The sequence below is a fragment of the Hipposideros armiger genome, unplaced genomic scaffold (genome assembly GCF_001890085.2).
Source record: "Hipposideros armiger isolate ML-2016 unplaced genomic scaffold, ASM189008v1 scaffold_1642, whole genome shotgun sequence".
NCBI classification, from domain to species: Eukaryota; Metazoa; Chordata; class Mammalia; order Chiroptera; family Hipposideridae; genus Hipposideros; species Hipposideros armiger.
The window spans coordinates 68465-87636 of NW_017732992.1; the positions used below are offsets into that span (position 1 = coordinate 68465).

Below are 19172 nucleotides of genomic sequence, written 5' to 3' on the forward strand. Positions count from 1 at the left end.
TTAATTCTAGATTTCAGCGCCAGGTTTTTGTTTTTGCTTTTGTTTTTTTAGCTGAGCCATCCTGCAACCTGTTGGCAGCTCAGCTCAGGCCGGGAATTGAACTAGTGACCCTGTTGCTCAGAGCTCGCACTCTTGATCTTGAGTGAGCTCTTAACCAACTTAGCCACTCGGCCAGCCCAGCACCAGGTTTTAATGGAGTTCTTGGCTGCTTTTGAGGCTTTCAAATTGAAATGAACTTGTGATACTGTTAGATTTGTGCAAAGCAGAGATGTTTCTGTTACCTTTTTTCTTAAATTAGTCTCTTGGGTTTGGGATGTATATTTATTAAGCCTTAAGTCTCCTTTCTTGGAAAAACTGGATGGTTAACTTTTATCACAGGCCCTGGAGTATATAATTAGTTGCATCATTGTAAAGAAGAGGACTTAGAAACTTCTAGATTTAGTGAAATCATGCACTGTTAGTAAATTCTTTGGTTCATAGCACTTCAAAATGGAGTTTTTGTTTTCGTTGTGAACATTTAACTGAATATATTGCAGGTGTTTGTTTGTTTTTAAAATTAATCAGGCAGCAATTCAAAGTTTAAACCTGTAGACACTGGAGAGCTAAATTCACAGAGAAAGAGTAACTGACTTAAATTATAATTTTAAAGAATGGATATGTAGTAGACGCATTTTAGCATTTGAGGATGTTTCTGTATGGGGAGAAAAGGCCCTTAAAGCTCTACTGTGTCTTATTTACAAACATCTTTTAAAAAAGGACTTGGAAAGGTGCCTATCTCTGTATTCTGATGTAGTCCCTACCGCTAACGTGCAATTACAAAAAATTGACCCACTGCCTGTGTTCTTTAAGGGTATCTGTCTCCAGATCTTCTAAGGATTTATGTTTAGTTTTTATTACGAGCAACAGTGCATTTAGTTACAGGTTTTAGAAACCTCTCATTGATACCAATAAGTCAGATCTATATGTCGATGATGATGATGATGATGATGATGATGATGATGATAACAACTGATACTAATTCCATGTGTCCCACATGCCAGGCAGGGTGCTAAATACTTTCTGTGCATTATCTCACTTAATCCTCAGGGGAAACTATTAAGTAAGAGCCATTATAATGGTGATTTACCAGTGAGGAAACTAGGGCTTGGAGAGGTTAAGTAACTTACCCAAAGCAGAGCTGCCTTAGAATACATGAGTTTATTATCCCTTGGATCTTGTTTTACTTATACCTACTATCTCTGAAAGCCAAAAGTAAAATCATTGTCTGCCTTGGTGCAGACTCAACCTTCATCCTGCTCATCCTGTTGCTGAAGGCACCCACTTAAGGGCAATGGGAAGTACAAACTAGTTCAGGGTGCTCTTACCAAGGCACGTGAGTAGAAACATGTAAAGATCAGTGCCAGACTGATGACCTTCTATGGGGATGCTTGTGTGACAGTATCACATGTACTAGACACATAACATCATTTGCATTAATATATATAGTATGCTGCTATATGACCTAGGAATCATCTGTGATTTTTCTTTTGCCCGTATTTCAGTCCATCTGCAAGTCCGGAAGGTTCTGTCTCTAGAACCCTAATTAAAAAAAAAATCTCTAATGTATTCCCTGTCTGCTTCCACTGTTAGAGCTGTCGTGTAACACCAGTCTTGCCTGAGCTATTGCAATAGCCTGATTTCTCCCAGCCTCCCCGCAACTGTTCACCTGTAATATCTGCAGAGGGTGGAGTAGCCACTGATCTTTTTTAAAGCCTAAAGGAGAGCATGTTGCTTTCCTGCTGAAACTGCTTCAGTAGCTTTTCACTGCAAAACATGGGAATGCTGGCCAAGAATTTTTTTCATCTTCTTATCTACATAAATAAAAATTATATTTTAAAGAATATAAAATAGAAATATATGTTACTTACTATAGTGCTGTACCTTAGATATAAATTATGAGTCAAATCATGTACCATGTACTTTGTATATGAAGTAATATGAATACCTGAGTACAACTGGAGAATGCTTTAACCTTGGTCCTTTAACCTTGATCCTTTAACCTTGATCTTGCACACACATGCACAACCACAGAAATTATTGAGTTCTGCCATGTTTTATGTGGGTGTACATGAGAGTAAATAATGCATACGCCTTCTGTTTTGGTGCACATACAACTATTGTTACGCATTAGTTTTATATTTGCTTTCGTATTTTTAATTAGATGCTGTTATTCTGTGATTTGCTTTTTAAGGAGATGCCTACATAGAAGAACAACAGCAGCTGGGCCATATGTTTCGTTACTGAACTGGTTCCTCAGGTATCCTGGCTCTGGCAACTGCTATGGGAGATTGGATGACTATTACAGATACAGGTCTGTCTTCAGGTAACTGAGTTTAAAATAATTGTAAGCTAACACAGTCATTGTAAAGCTGAAGTTTTCAAAGAAACTATAAAATGATGACTGCAAATACTGAAGATGTGACTAGAGAGATACATAAATAGTTGTAAAATATCTAATTTCCATCTTCAGTAAAATTATCAGGGAGAGCTAAGAATTGAGCTATAATTAGTGGGGTTAAATACTTTGAATAAATAATAAATTACGTGATTGTTAACTATTTTTGAGGAAATTTTTATGCATTTGAAATAAATTCATTAGCAACTTTAATACATTTCTCTGATTTATTCCTTTAATCACATAAACTTTGAGTGCATAGAGAAGTGATTTTTGCCTGTAATGCTTATAAATCTAAAGCACTGTAAATTAAGGTAGCATAACATGCCTAAGAGCACCACTTTATAATTGTATCATTTTAGAAAGTATAATATAGTTTTCATACAAAACCCAGCTTTGCCTTAATTTGAAAATACTTAAAATATTTATATAATTCAAAATCTTTGGTTTTAGAGACTGTTACCTTTGCATGCATTTTTATAACTTATTTACATAAATCCCTTTTGTTGATTCTTTCAGAAAGCAAAAATATATCTCAATATACCTCAGACACAAAGATGTCTCCATCAAGTTTATACTCACAGCAAGTGCTATGTTCATCAATACCTTTATCAAAAAACGTGCACAGTTTTTTCAGTGCCTTCTGCACAGAGGATAATATTGAACAAAGTATTTCATATCTTGATCAGGTAACATTTTTTTTTTGTAAGGAGCAATAGCATAAATCTTGTTATATAATGGGACATATTAAAGTTATGAGAAAAATGCTTGTCAGGTACAAGTATATTGTTGTGTATTGGTCTAGGACCTATATTAGATCTGCAGAGAACCTTGGTGGCTACCTATCTAGATACAAGGTAAATGTTTTATCTGGAACATTTGGCCTCCTATCACCCCAGGGGTTTCTCCACTGGGAGCCTCACCCTTATGTTACTGGGGTAGAAACCTGAGTTCCTTGCTCTAAGTGATTGTAGAGCAGAGGCGAAAAGAGCCCAGTTCTCTCAATTCTTTGTATTTTGGGATATTTACTATTTTCTTAACTATCTCAGTATAGTTTTCTTTCTCAGAAAAGATTTCTATCTCGTTTCTTTACTAAGTTGTCTGGTAACCAACTTTTAGGAAAATGTTTTTTCCTACCAGGAATTGACTACTTTCGGTTTTCCTTCATTATATGAAGAGTCCAAAGGTAAAGAGACAAAGAGAGAATTAAATATAGTTGCTGTTTTAAATTGTATGAATGAGCTACTTGTACTTCAGCGGAAGAACCTTCTAGCTCAGGAAAATGTGGAAACACAAAATCTGAAACTGGGAAGTGATATGGACCATCTGCAGAACTGCTATGCAAAACTTAAGGTAGAAACTACATGTCAATCTGTATTTCAATGCCATTATTATGTAATTTGATACTGTAAATTTTCATTGGCGCTGTCAAACACATTTTAGGGTTAATTTTTTTAAGTTTTAGGTTTTCTTTTTTAACTGGTAAGTCAAAGTGGACTTACAGTAGTTTGTGCAAATCTGTTGTACTGCTACCTGAGATCTATATTGATGATATTGACTTAATGAACTGTTTAATGATTTGTTGAAATCTGTAGAAAGTTAGATTAGGAAATATTTTTATCCAAGGAAAATAGAATTTCCCTGCCCCATTCAATCTTGCTTCATAAAGTAGATGCTTAATTTAAAAAAGTCTTATGGTGAGAAGCTGCATCAGTTAATTCCAAGAAAAATATTCTAGAGGGTATCTATGCCAGAGTTGCGAAAGCTCAATAATGGAAGCAGATTAGATCACTTCTAACTCTTAGAAGTCTTTGGGACTCTAGAGAAGACCGTAGAAGAATAAGAATGCTTTTGCAAACTTGCTTGGTTCTCTGAACAAAGGAAATATTTTTCACAGGGCCGTTGACCTGCTATCTTAAAATATAGAACATTCATTGTGGCTTCTTCTTTGCTTTCATTCTTTTCTTTATGTTTAAAAAAAAAAGAATATATATATATATATATATATATATATATACATATATATATATAATATATTAAACATATATATATATTTGAGGAGAGAAGAAAGTGTTCAAAATCACAGTATGGTAGGGATTTATGATTGTATATTATGAAGGATGTAATACAATCAATTCAAGGCAAATACTTTTCTAAATATACTATTCTATTTTGAGTTTCCTTATTTGTGAAAATAAAAGCTTTGAATCTACATACAGAAAATCAGCTTTCTTTTAGTTTTTCACCTGTTGGTCCATCCCTCTCTACTTATTTTTCTTCCTCTGTATCCACGCCCCACCCCACTTCCTCCAAGAACATATAACAACAATTAAAAAAAACCCAAAAACCTCAATATCGTGAATCTCTGAGCTCTCTTGGAGAATAGTAAGATCTCTGTATATAATATTTAAAAACCCTTTAGTAAGGAGTACAATAAAGAAGTGGCCTGGGGCTGGCCTATATGTGAACACTGGGAGTGTTTGAGGATTGATTTAGAGAAGCATCTTAGCCCCTCAGCAGCACCTGCCCCACCAGCCCATCATGGCCTAATGCTATTTTATGGTGTCTTCTTGGTTCATATACAGTGATAACAGTGCGTTTTCTCTTTAATAAAATTTTCAGCGTTTTGTATATCCTGTATGCCTAGGGATAGAGATTATCGAACACTGTATTTTGGCAGACTGGGGAACTGTGGTGGGCTAGAGCAGATAGGTGGTACCCTCCAGGCTTATTAAAAGGCTGTGAATTGTAGATACTACTATCATTTTAATCAGAGACCTATAAGTCTTATGAATTAAACTGACCTAGAGGTGTAAACCCTAGACTAAGGTTTAAAACTTTTCATATCTGGGCACCCTTGGCCAAGTGTCTTATAAGTATTATAGCTGGTGAATAATTACATAATGATATTGGTAATTTGAGGCTATTGAGCCTTTCTTCTAAGAAGTTGTCATTTATTAGGACTACCCAGAGCCCAGAGTATTTTCCAGGATACCTTCTAATTTGGGATTTGACCTGGGCCAAAATCAGGTATTTGGGGTCAACCGTGAACAGAAATGTGTGTTCAGTGGGAGAAGTTGCTGATTTATCTTTGAAGAGTTTCTAGATCTAGCATATGATTCATTCAATTTGTTGAGCAAAATTTATTGAGTAGATTTATGTACTAGGCATTGGGTTTCAAAGATGAGTGTAACCCAGTCCCTGCTTGCAAGTAGTTGTAGTCAGTGGAAAGAGACACACTGAATCATAATTATTTGCTTCATTAATTGTTCTTGGTGTGGAAGGTAAAGGAAAGCCTTCACAGAGAGGTAACACTTGATCTGAGATTTGAGGAATGAAGAGAAATTTGCTGGTGTTTGGAAAAGATATTCTAGGCAGAGCATATAACCTGTATAAAAGCATGGATATGGGAGAGAGCATTTTACTTTCAGGGAACAGTAAATAGCTCTATAGGGGCTGAAGTATATGATGCCTGATGAGTGATAAGCAGTAAGGCTGGGACCCAGACCCCAGGTGATATGAAAGGCATTGTGCAGAAACCCAAGGCATCGAGAAATGTAAACAGGAGGAAGCCATCATGTAAATATCAATCTGGCAATAGAGTGGAGAAATTATAGGGAAAGGTACAGATTTGTGTTTGGGGTGGAGGTTGGGGCCTTAGAAAGCCTGGTGAGAAGGACAGCTGTTAGCATGCCTTAGCAGTCACCCAGGCCAGGGAGGTTTTGGACTTGACCTCAGGTAGTGCCAATAGAGATAGTAAGAGTGAGATATGAAGAAGCTTTAGGAGGTAGAATGTGCAGAATTTTATGAAAAATTGAATTTGGGGAATAAGAGAGTCATGAATTTAAGGTATTCAGGTGTGCGATTACTGAAGATGGTGGTGTGGTTTACTGAGATAAGAAATGTAGGAGGGGATGTACAGATCTTCAGGGATGATGAGTTCAGGAAAAATGTTGATAGTGACTCAGTGAATCTGATTTGATATTTATCGGACATGTCAACTGGCCCCAGGACCTTTAAGTTCAGCCATGCAAAATGGTCTGGCACAATAGGAAGTTTTAAACACTCCAAAGAAGAGGGTGCCCAAAATTCTTGACAACCTTAGAGTTATCCAAGTTATATTCCTAAATTTCTGTATCTTCTTGAGAGCCATTGTTACAGAGACAATTTACAGTGTAAGTTGTTGTTTGTAGTCATACCTCGAGTGGCCTTTATATTTTATAAAGAAGGTTTAAAAAGACCCCAGTGGCTTCATGGAGAACTTGGCATGGTTCCTCTGGAGATGTGTGGAATTAATTGAAAGTGAGCATCATATTCCGTACCCATTCCAGCAATGCTGCCTTTCTTCTCTGGGAAAAATTTTCAGAGTTCACCACCTGTAAGGGAGAACTGGTTTTCTGCTGAAGTCTCCCCACCTTTTCTGACTTGAAGTGCTCCACTTTGCTTGGTCACAGTATTCTTCAGACTTAGCTTCATATCACTTTTGGTTCTTTCTCAAAGAGTGTGTAAAGAAGGATTAAAATTATTAAAAAGAAAATTTTTAAACGTTCAGTGGCAACATCACTGGCGTAAGTAAAGACCCTTTCAGGGGATCCACTTTGAGGCTATTTTGTATATACATAAAAAATGTTATATGTAAATTAAATTTTGTATTTAAATGTAGATAAATTGTGTAACTTTATAGTATAGAACTTTATAAGTCCTTTAAATAAACATTTTGCATACCTCTAAACTTCAATTTTAGGTAACTTGTATGTGTAACTTGTTTTTACTAATTTTTTAAGAATTCATTTGCTTTGAATCCTGTGTTAACTTTAATCAAAATAGCATGTGAACATTTTAGGAACAGCTGGAAACCTCCAGGAGAGAAATGATTGGGCTTCAGGAAAGAGACAGACAGTTACAATGCAAGAACAGGAATTTGCATCAGTTACTAAAAAGTGAGAAAGATGAGGTAAGTGGTCAGTTATTACAGATCAAGTTTAAGTGAATTTAAAAAAAAAATAATTTGAGGTGCCCATAAGAGCCACTTCACTTTAAAACAAAGAGCAACTTATTCGTCCTGTGTCAAAATGAGATGGTGGACCTCTGTGCATGGTATTGTATCACGTTTAACTGAGAGGTCAGGAACCCTTCCCACAGTCCCCTCCCCCGAGTGGATCCAAGTGACTTAGTATATTAGTCCATAGCTTGTGATAACCGTGTCCTGTACCGTTCATCCTGGACGCACACGCACTGTCATTTTTTCTCAGGCACAGGGGTGCTTTAAATGTAGATCTTTTATTTTCTCTTGTACCCGTACTTAATATCTGTCATGCCTCTTCTTGCACTGTCTTAAATATTGACATTGTTCATCCAGTCAAGCAATTAAATGACTAATTGGGCACATGAATTATTGTTTAAAAAAACAATTCACATTAAAAATCTCATTTCTGGGCCAGCCGAGTGGCTCAGTTGGTTAAGAGCTCGCTCAAGAGTTTGAGCTCTGAGCAACAGCGGTTCAAGTCCAACCCGAGCTGAGCAGCTGCTGAGCTGCCAACAGGTGGCAGGATGGCTCAGCTAAAAACAAAACAAAACAAAAAAACCCTCATTTCTTTGGCTAAAGACATAATTTTAATCTCATTTCTGCTTTAGTGGTTCTTAGTATTTGAACTTACAGAGTTAATGCATTTGAAATTATTAGTTTTAGTTTATGTAAGATAAAACCATTATGTTTTTATTGCTCTGCAGTTTGATCCTTGACCATGTGATAAATGTAAAAATATAATATTCTCAGTGTTGTATATATTGTTTTAACTATAAGGAAAGACTTTTATGGGAGTATATTTCTTTCTTTAAGGTCCTTGTAGTGATTTAGGCAGATTTGTTTTACCATATTTGGTTATTTAGATTATATTTACTAAGTGGTTAATGAAGTATCTTAACTAAACTACAAGGTTGCTTATACATCTCCTTGAGTTATTTCTCAGAAAATTTTGACGTGGTCTGTTGATTACACCTAAATGGTTTGAATATAGTTTATCTTTAGTAAGGATTAAGTTAAACATGATCGTCTCTAGCAGATATTAAAGATGTCTATACAGAATAGAACATACTTCCTATCGAGGGCTGCCTGAGAAGCCGTTGTTGAAATAAACATTAACCAATAGTACTTGGCATGTAGTAGGTACTCAGCAAATGTTTGAACCAGGTTCTGTCTGTTGTTTGTACTTATTTAACTTGAGAACTGTTTTATGATCAGAGAAAAATGAACCTGGCTAATTTGCCTTGTCACAGATTATTAAGGAATAAAGTGATTCAAGTCAGCCCTTTAAGGAAGTCACTACAAATGATCAGGTGAATTCCACTTGTTTCAGATGAAGCTTTATAGTCATTTTAAAACTTCCATAAGAGCTTCTGGCTTCTAAATGATCAAGAGTCTCTATGTACGGTGAAAGGTATAGAAGATAATTTAGAAAGTTGGCAAGAGTGGAAATTTTCAGAATTAAAAAATAAAAACTTCAGCCAGCCTGGGCGGCCAGCAGCCGCCGTGAGCAGCCGTCCAGAAGCCGGCGACTGATCTGCCTCGCAGGGGAAGAGCGCAATGATGGTGCCAAGTTGGGCCAGTGAAGCAACGTCCTCCACAACTAGACTAAAGAACAAAAGGACAGCAACTTGTCTGTTCCCCTTCCCCCAATTCCCCAGCGCTGTTCCTATCCCCCATTCCCCAATTAAAAAAAAAAAATCTTAAAAAAAAATAAAAATAAATTAAAAAAATTAAAAAGTTGATGTGATTCATTTAAATGATATTAAAGAGTGATTTCTAGTGGTTATGGAGAAGGAAAAATAATCCTAGAATTATATAAAACTATATATGGGACAGTGAATGCTAGGACTTTTTTGAATTTGTGAATTTTAACTGGGTTTATCAATCCTAAAGGACCCATTTGATGGAAATTCTTTTTTCAGGTACAAAAATTACAAAATATCATTGCAAGTCGAGCTACTCAATATAATCATGATATGAAGAGAAAAGAGCGTGAATATAATAAACTAAAGGAACGTCTACATCAACTTGTTATGAATAAGAAGGATAAAAAAATAGGTAAGAAGCAGCTGGCTAAGACAGAACAAAGGGAATAAATAAGATAATATTATGCTAAGAAATTAATGTAAAAGGATTGAGCACAGTAACTCCTGCAGTGTTCTTTTCATGCTTTGTACAATTGTTTTTAGCTGCTATCTAGTCATATAAACTGGTTGAGGCAACTGGTTAGTGAAAAATAGTAATTTCGCTTTGCTTATTAGTTGTGTATAAGAATTAGTGTTTTGGTTTTTTGTTTTGTTAACATGACAGGTATAAGAGTAATCCATAGAGAAAAGCTGAGCCCGAGGACACACTAATCTTCCATCGCAAAGAACTGATAATGTTAAACATGAGGACCAGTTTCTGAGTGTCAGTAGAAGTATGATTTTAGAATTAACTTACAGCAAATTATTCATCAGACCAATCATTTATGTCAATTGGAGTTCTTTTACATAAGGTTAGCTATGCATTTTTGAAGCAGCTAGTCAAAAGGATGGATTATGAAAGTTATGCTTATATTTGTGTCTAAGGTATACTTTTTTCCTAGTATTCTTTTGAAAATTAACTTACAACGAGCATTTCATCCAAATCTGTGCATAATTTCAAGTAAATAGCATAGATTTAGATTTAGATTAAGAAGTAGACCTACTTACACACAGTAGTAAAGCTACACAGGTAGTTTTCCTGGCCTGATAAGATTCAGGGAAGAGGAAACCTGTGCATTTATTTATTGAAGTGTGGTTTCCAAGTGGGCAATAGGCTGTCGTGTAACCCACAGTATATAGTCAATCTCCTAAACTGAACTTGGAGTTGCATACAGCAGCTGATGAGCAGATGTTTCAGGCTGTCACATGGTGGGTTCTGACCAGTGAGCAGTTCAGTGTTGGCTGCATCACTGTCATCCTATACAGCAGAGATGCTGCAGTTATTCGAGTATTTTATTGAAAAATGAAAGTGTAATAAGCAATTAGACAACGTGGAAAATCTTTAGGTATTCTGAGGCAATACTTTTTAAACTCATTGGTTTTTAAGGTTGGTTAACCTTGTGTTCATTCATGAAGGAAATAAAAGTAAAAGATATAATGCTAGAAGTATAAAATGTATCACCTAGTTAGAGAAATTTATTAAAAATTATACTCTGGTAACAGAGCCCTTATTTTATGGGGAATGTGGCTGTTTCCTGGTCCAAACCCAACTGGAAGTGCTAGTTTCATAACGATTTTATTCGCTCTGCAATTACAACTTCCTCTCATCTTATTTCTTTGTTATGCCAAGTGCTTCCGTTTCCACTTGGGGCAGAACAGGTATTAATACTGCCGGGGCCTTGACTCTTCTGATGATGACAATACAGGGTTTGGCAAACTTTTTCTGTAAAGGTACAAATAGTAAATATTTTCAGGTTTGTGGGGGTCTGTGGTCTCTTGTCACAGCTATTCATCTCTGCCATTGTAGCGCAAAAGTAGCCGTAGACGATATATAAACAAATGATGTGGCTGTCTTCTAATAAGACTATTTACAAAACCAGGCAGCCAGCCCACAGGTCTCAGTTTGCCAACCACTGAAGATAAAATCAATAATGATAACAAAATAACATGTATTAGGTACTTACTGTGCTAAATGCTTTAACATTTCTTTTGCACTTCACAACTCTGGTAGGTACTTCATTATTTACACTGTATCAATGAAGAAACAGGCTTGGAAATTAAATAACTTGCCAAGATCTCAGTACTTGTAAACACTAGTTAGATGGAACTCTAATTTGAAATCTGGGCTGTTTGAGCCCAAATCCTAATCTCTATACCAGGTTGACATGTCCCTGGTGTGTTATATAGTGTATTAGGTTTTTAAACAATTAAACATGTATGGTAAGAATTTGTGTGTTCGTGTTTGCAGCCATGGAAGTTTTAAATTATGTGGGGAGAGCTGATGGAAAGAGAGGCTCTTGGAGGACTGGTAAAAGTGAAGCCAGGTAAGGTCCAGTTTAAACTGATCAATTTCATCAGACTTTTCTTTCTAGACTGCATTTTCATACTGACAGTTTCTTCCTCAGGAATGAAGATGAAATGTATAAAATTCTCTTGAATGATTATGAATATCGTCAGAAACAAATCCTAATGGAAAATGCTGAACTTAAGAAGGTTCTTCAGCAAATGAAAAAGGAAATGATTTCTCTTCTTTCTCCCCAAAAGCAGAAACCTAGAGAAAGAGCAGATGATAGTACAGGAACTGTAAGTGGCTCTTTCCTCTCTAATACAGTCTTCAGATTGCAAATGAGAACAATTGAAACACTAGCTAGGTATCCTCAGTGGGGACACTATTGATATTTTGGAAAGGACACTCCCTCCTCTGCTACCCTCTGTCACTGTGACCACCAGACATGTCCTGGAAAATGAGGGAGATGACTTTCTGAGGACTTAACTCTGTTCCACAAACTATGATAAGCACTTTTATAAGCATTTTGTCATTTTATTCTTATTTTAATGTGATGTTTGTGATACTGTAATTCCCCATCTTGTAGATGGAGGCACCTGAGGCGCAGTAGTTAGCCCAGTATCACACATGGTAGAACTAGAATTTGAATCCAAATATGTTTTACCCCAGAGTTCATGCTTTTAACCACTGTGCCAAATAGCCTTTAAATATTTTAAGTATTTTGTACTTAAGCAGGCTCTACATTTCAGAAAGTGAAACTTTTGTTAACTTTAATAACCAAATACTCATTTGGTCCATAAATTTACTGAGTATACATTATGTTCTTTCTACTCCCTGGAAAGAAAAAGCTAAAGATATTTTGGCTTTTTGCCTTGTCTTTGTTTGGGCTGCTATAACTAAATACCATAGACCGAGTGGTATTTTATAAATAGAAATTTATTTCTTGTAGTTCTGGAGCCTGGAAGTCCAAAATCTGGGTGCTGTCAGGTTCGGTGTCTGGCGAGGGCCCTTTTCTTGGTTTCAGGTTGCTGACTTCTTGTGTTTTTGCATGGCAGAGGGAGGGCCAGAGAGCTCGCTCTGTAGGACACTCACCCTGGTCATGAGGGCTCCACTCATGACCCAGTCACCTCCCAAAGGCCCCACCTCCTAGTACATCACATTGGGGGCTAGGATTTCAACATAGGAACTGTGAGGGAACACAGCATTCAGTCCATTGCATCCCTCAAGCAGCACTTTTTCAGAGTAACATGTGTGTAGAGAAGTAATAATTACTTCTATAATTATTATAGAGCTATAATAGGGTAGTGCAATGTATAAAACAAAACAAATATTGCAGTCAAGGAAGGCAGGTGACATCTGAGTTGTCTCTTAAAAAAGGAGTTTTTGAGGTAGACAGCATGGGGAAAGCATTTGTCGAAGGGGGAATAATATGAGCAGAGGTCTGAAAAAAGGCACATAATGGTGAAAAATTCTTTTAACTTAATTGCTTTAATTTAAATACAAGTTTAAATTCTGGATTCAGGCAAATTCCCGTTTGTGACTAAAATCTGAAAATAATAATGTCGATGGAAAATGCTAATTACCAGCAAGTCACCAGAACTTGTTTTTAAACCTGTATTTGAGGATTACGGTGTCCCCCGCTTTTTGAAATTTTGCGTTACGCCACTACTTTCAGATTGCAGGGGAAACCTGTGTTTATTTTATGATATCACAGATCAGTCCAACTGATAAGCCCATCCTACCTCTTACCATTTTTTCTCTCCTTTAAAAAAAAATATTCTTTTAAATTCTACAGTTTAGGGCCTGCTTGATGTCTTATATTTGGTTAACCTTTTCTCTCAAAGTTTATCACTTCTGGTCATTTCTTAACATTCACTAATAACCTCTCCAGGGTTAGCATAGTTTCTGTTACTCTTGTGGTTTCTTTAGTTTTTGGCCCAACCTTTACTACCCTCTCATTACCGGCTTTTAGCAGAAGTAGGTAGTAAATCAAGGAGCTCTTTCCCAGATAATTAAATCACCCCTTTCCCCCTTTACTCAGCCAGTGGGTAGTATCCTGTATAATTCTTTATAATTCAGATGTATAGGTTTGGAGAAACAATCTCTTAAGTATATTTTCTGTTTTTAAGAGATCTGGTTTTCTAGATGCTTTTTCTTCTTAAAATTTACATAATTCAACCATTTCTTCCTTTTAAAAAATTTTTGGAGCATTATAGCAAGAGGAATAAGATGTAATCTTGGAATACCTAGGTAGCATCAGAGTTTCATTTATTATTTTGCTTGCTTAATTGTAGCCAAAATATGTACTCAAAATTCAAGCTAAATGAATTTTTTCTTTTTGTTTTCTGGTTTTAGAGTTTCACTTAATCTGGAAAAATGCAGCAATTTTCTTCATTTTTAAAAAAAATAATGGATTTATAGTATTTTTAAAATATATAGAAGAGAGGGTATAGCTCCTTGGAAGAGTTACTGGCAGATTGCTCTAGAAGATTGATTGGCAGTGACCAGTCACAGTGAGCCACATCCTGGGCCTTTCCACACCGCCCTGCTTGGGAGACCTTGACCTCTGCTAGTTTATCGTTGACCTCAGACTATTGACACAGTTCTTAGACTCAGTTAAGACCATTTTATGTAGATGCAGATTATTATGACATTGAGTTTAGTATTGTTTCTCTGTGTTCTTTATCCTCCTTTGACTCTCTATGATCGTATGTCAGTAAGTTTACTACGTTGTCCTATGATTTAATGGTTTGGTAGAATACAAAGAAAAATAATCTCCAGTTTTATTTTTGAAAATTATATGAGAAAAATAGGATTAACAGTTGCTTTTACTTTAGAGATTATTTCACATGTTTATTTAAGCAGCCTAAGGTTGGAAACAAATTGATCTAACTTCCTCTCAATTCTATCTCTTGGCTATGTGACATTGGGCAAATTACTCTAATTCTCTAAGCCTGAGTTTTCCCACATTGCAACATTTTTTGAGGATTAATTAACATATTAAAGCATCTAACACATTAGACTTGTGAATAAGTCTTCCTCACACAGCTCCATGACTCTTGTTGCTAACTCACTGAATTTTGATTCAAATTCACATGTGAAGAGGCCTGAATAGGGGAATTTTTACCTTCAATATTAATTGCTTTTTGTCAAGATATTTCTGTTAAATACTGGGTCATATATGTTTAAGATACAATACAGAAATGATTTTGATAAGCATCTGACAAGCAATCTGATTACCATTTCCTAAGTATCTAAAGCCACTTTAAGATACTGGTCTTTCCTTTTCGTCTCTCGTAGGTTATCTCTGATATTGAGGAAGATGCCGGGGAACTGAACAGAGAGAGTATGTGGGACCTCTCCTGTGAAACTGTGAGAGAGCAGCTTACAAATAGCATCAGAAAACAGTGGAGAATTTTGAAAAGTCATGTAGAAAAACTTGATAACCAAGGTAACTGCTGCCTAAATGCATGCAAAGTGAGTTGTGACACTCGGTAAACATAATTTTCAGTCACTTAAAAAGCCATGTTATGGGCTCAGACTTGAAGCACTTCAGCTTGGTTTGGTTGTTGGAAAAGCAAGATTGCCCAATTCTCGACGTGAAGTTTGAACCAGTGATCTTTATTTTACCAGTATTGATATTTACTGAACGACTGTTTTACCAGTGCTCTCACAGGTAACTTGAAATGAAAGAGAATCTCACTGAGAAAATACAGTTGGCTTTCAGTGAATCTTTCTCTGAAGAGAGTTTATCTTGATCCATCTGCTCTGAGTGCAATATGCAACTGGATAAAGTGAACTGAGTCTCTTACTAAATCTTGGAAATCAAGAAATACTAACCATGATATAGCATAAATATGAACCTTGTACTTATTATTTCTAGATATGTGCATATTCCTAGGTTCCTAAAAATCCATTTTTAAATTATTTTTGAAGTAATAGATGTTCAGTGTTTTTGCATCAATTAGGAAGTACATAAAAGTAGAATATTCAGGTCTCTATTCCCTTTAGGTAACATGTAACAGTTTAGTGCATATCTTTTTAGATTTTTCTCTTTGTATGTTTAAAATATTTATTTAAAAATATATTAGAAAAAAACAAATTGTATGTTGCATATTTTTTTCTGTACTTTTTTTACACTCAATAGTGTATTATTTTAGATACATTTTCCTGTCATTATAGATAGGATAGATAGATTTGCATTCATGAACATACGTGTAATATTTTATATTTGTCAGAAGTTTATATTCTTTTAAATCAAGAAAATTAAGTTTCTGCTCAATAAATGAAGTCTATTTAAAAAAAAATTATTCTTAATTGTCAGAATTAACAAACTCAGTCCCAATTGTCTTCAACAGTAAAGAGCAATCAGCAAAACTATTTTAGTGCCCAAATTAATTTACATAAGATTTTATTGATTTCAGCCATCTTGCTATTAGTGAATAGAAAGTATGTTCGGACATCATGTTGGCTGAATTTAATACCAGAAAGCAAGAATGTAGCACTGCACTGATTTTTGAAGAAGTGTCAAAAGAACATAGTTTTTGAATGTTAATTATTTTTCTTTTATGTAACTATAGGTTGTCCATTTAAATTAGGACACAATCTTGAGTAAATATGGATTACAAATTAAATGTTGACAATAGAGCTCTATTTGTAAGGGTATCATTTAGCCCATAAAGAGTGCCAAGTTATAGTTGTCATGAGCTCCATGTAGTTGCTTTGCTTTTTAAAACTTTTCAAGCGTTAAAATAATATAAATAAATTTTATAATAATTTATGAACTTTTTAAAGGGCAAAGGAAATAACTGCCTCCTAGAAAACTTATGAGATTCCAGAAAGAGAAAAGTTCTGAGAGCCTTGATTTTTAAATATATGTCCAAAAAACACGGTAAACTAAATGTGACTGTTGAGTTTATGTCAAATTACTGGTTTTGTGTTAGTTTCAAAGGTACACCTAGAAGGTTTTAATGATGAAGATGTAATCTCACGACGAGACCATGAACAGGAAACTGAAAAACTTGAGTTAGAAATTCAGCAGTGTAAAGAAATGATTAAAACTCAGCAGCAACTTTTACAGGTAAATGTGAGTTATCTTTTAAAACTATTGTCCCCTGAGAAGGACCAGAATGTTACTGAACCTTACTAGCATTTTACTTCTTATATACTATAAGATCTATAGTATTTGACATTTTTCTTTTTTAAATTATTAGTTTCAGGTGTACAAAACGACATAGTGATTAGACATCACCTCACAAAGTGATAACCCCACCAAGTCTATTACCCGTCTAACACTGTACATAGCTATTACAGTACTGTTGACTCTATTCCCTATGCTGTACTTTACAGCTTATGACTATATATTTTTTAAATTATAGTTGACATTCAATATTATTTTATATTAGTTGGAGGTGTACAGCATAGTGATTAGACATTTATACAATTTATGAAGTGGACCCCCCCAATTAATCTAGTTTCCATCTGACACTATACACAATTACAGTATTATCGACTATATTCCCCACATTGTATTTCACATGCCCATGACTATTTTGTAACTACCAATTTGAACTGAGAAAGACAAATACCATGTCTTTTATATGTGGAATAAAGAACAGAATAAACGAACAAACAAATCAGAAATAGACATGTAGATGCACAGAGCAAACTGATGGTTGCTAGATGGGAGGGGGGGTTGAGGAGATGGATGAGAAAGGTGAAGGGATTGGGAAGGACAGACTGGTGTTTGACATTCTTCTAATCTAACTGAAGTTCTCTGCTTGCTAACAGACAGATCGCATACCGTTTCTCAGTCAGTGCTTTGTCAATTAGACTTTAGAAGCATTTGGGAAATGAGACTCCTCAGTCGATTTTCTGATTCTTCATAATTTCTGTTCATCCCCTAAAGTTTGACCTTTCTTCCCTTGTTTCATGTCAACTTGTTGGAGTGTTGCAGGGTCCCTCTGGAACTTACTGTGTTTTAAAATCTAATAGCAGCAGCTCGCTACTGCATGTGATGACGATACCACTTCTCTGCTACGGGACTGTTATTTGTTGGAAGAAAAGGAACGCCTCAAAGAAGAGTGGTCCCTATTTAAAGAGCAAAAAAAGAATTTTGAGAAAGAAAGACGAAGCTTTACGGAAGCTGCCATTTGCCTGGGATTGGAGGTATTTTCAACAATTAGCTTTCCTTGTAGAGCTTGTGAGAATTGTGGGGAGACCGCAGTAGAAAGCACCTAAATTCTGTGTTTCTTTGCTATCCAGTTTTATTTTTCTAAAGTTTTTTTACCAATGATCTCACAAATAACTTGAAATGAAAGGGATGCTGAGCACATGAAGTATAGAAGGATATCTTTTTGCCTTTATCAGATTTGGGAATTGAAAATTAAAACAAAAAACAAAGAAAAAAAAGCTAAGCATTTATTACCCTTTTGGATTAGCTTTCTACTGTTGAGTGTTTAGCTTGACACAAGAGATCTCTTGGGCATCTGTCATCTGTCTCTCCATTGTCAGTAGGTATAGTTTCGGAAGACAGTGCAACCAAGTTTATTATTTAAAAAGAAAAGGAAATATGGTGAAAAATAAAGTTCTCCCTCTCTCGAGTCTCTCACGGATGTGTATGCCTTAATGGTTAAATTAGACTGCTGTCTGTACATTTCTACAGCTTGCTTTTTTACTTAGTATTGTATTACCTACGTATTTCCCTTTCAAAAATTATAGAAGTAATGTCAGTACATAGTTTAAAAAAGAACTCAATCCACAAAAAGCTACAAAGTGAGAAAATCTCCTTTCTTATCACCGGTTTCATTCCTCAGAAGTAACTACTGTTACAAGTTTCTGTTTGTAATTCTTCTGGGAAGTACTATTTTAACTTTAATATATTTCAACCTTTTTTCCTTGATACCATTGAGTCCCCGCTATGAAAGATAAGGCGTTTAATGTCCTTACCCCTACCATCTCCACTGTTCCTCATCTACACCTGATTTCTTCATAATATTGTTAACGTTTTTTAACTTTCTTTCAAATTGTTTCTCCTCGTTGTTGCTCTTTTTACTTGAAGTAAAGGTTTAATGCGTCTACTTTACATTTGCTCAGCCTCAGACAGTATCAGTTTATCCTGGCACTGAAAGATGAGGGCGTTCTCCTGCTTACACTGCTCCACTTCTCTTGCCCATGTGCTTCCCAGTTTTTGTCTGTGATATTATGTTTCAGGGTCAACTGTTACTATATTTATGTTCAGTCCTGTGATACAATCCAGGTGTAAGTACCTTGTGTAAGGTTGAGACTTAAAAATTGAAAACCAGGAAAGAACATTGATAACCTCATGATAATGTATATATTATTCATATTATAACCAAGTAGCAGGCTTGGACACATAGAAAATATTCTATGTTATTAAGATTTTGCCACCTGGAAGAGAATCTTCCATATATCACTATGTAGTAAATTCTTTGACTTTCTTTGTAGCTTCCCTTTAATGCTGCCATGTTTCTTATATCTCATGTTATCCTCTTTCTTGGGTTCTTTTTTTAATATGCTGTACTATCTCATTAATTTCCTCATAAGCAGTGTGTGAATGAAAAATATTTTGAATTCTGGAATAATACAAAAATATATTCATACTTGATTGGTGTGGCTGGATATACCGTATTTGCCGGCATATAAGACGATTTTTTGGCCCTGAAAAATATGCCTCCAAGTGGGGGGTCGTCTTATACGCCAGGTACACTTCAGATAGAC

The 19172-nt window shown here is 35.5% G+C and overlaps 1 protein-coding gene across 1 annotated transcript in view; it reads left to right on the top strand.

Annotated features, from left to right (window-relative positions):
- Positions 1-19172, top strand: part of LOC109377937 (afadin- and alpha-actinin-binding protein) — a gene marked incomplete at its 3' end in the record, with an annotated part of 60765 nt that overhangs the window by 34483 nt on the left and 7110 nt on the right. Inside the window, exons 4-13 of the mRNA XM_019634412.1 lie at positions 2231-2362; positions 2954-3123; positions 3575-3787; positions 7278-7388; positions 9383-9518; positions 11394-11469; positions 11539-11728; positions 14733-14883; positions 16376-16512; positions 17427-17600. Of these exons, the coding sequence (XP_019489957.1) occupies positions 2320-2362; positions 2954-3123; positions 3575-3787; positions 7278-7388; positions 9383-9518; positions 11394-11469; positions 11539-11728; positions 14733-14883; positions 16376-16512; positions 17427-17600 (1401 nt within the window). The remainder of the gene's footprint in view (positions 1-2230; positions 2363-2953; positions 3124-3574; positions 3788-7277; positions 7389-9382; positions 9519-11393; positions 11470-11538; positions 11729-14732; positions 14884-16375; positions 16513-17426; positions 17601-19172) is intronic.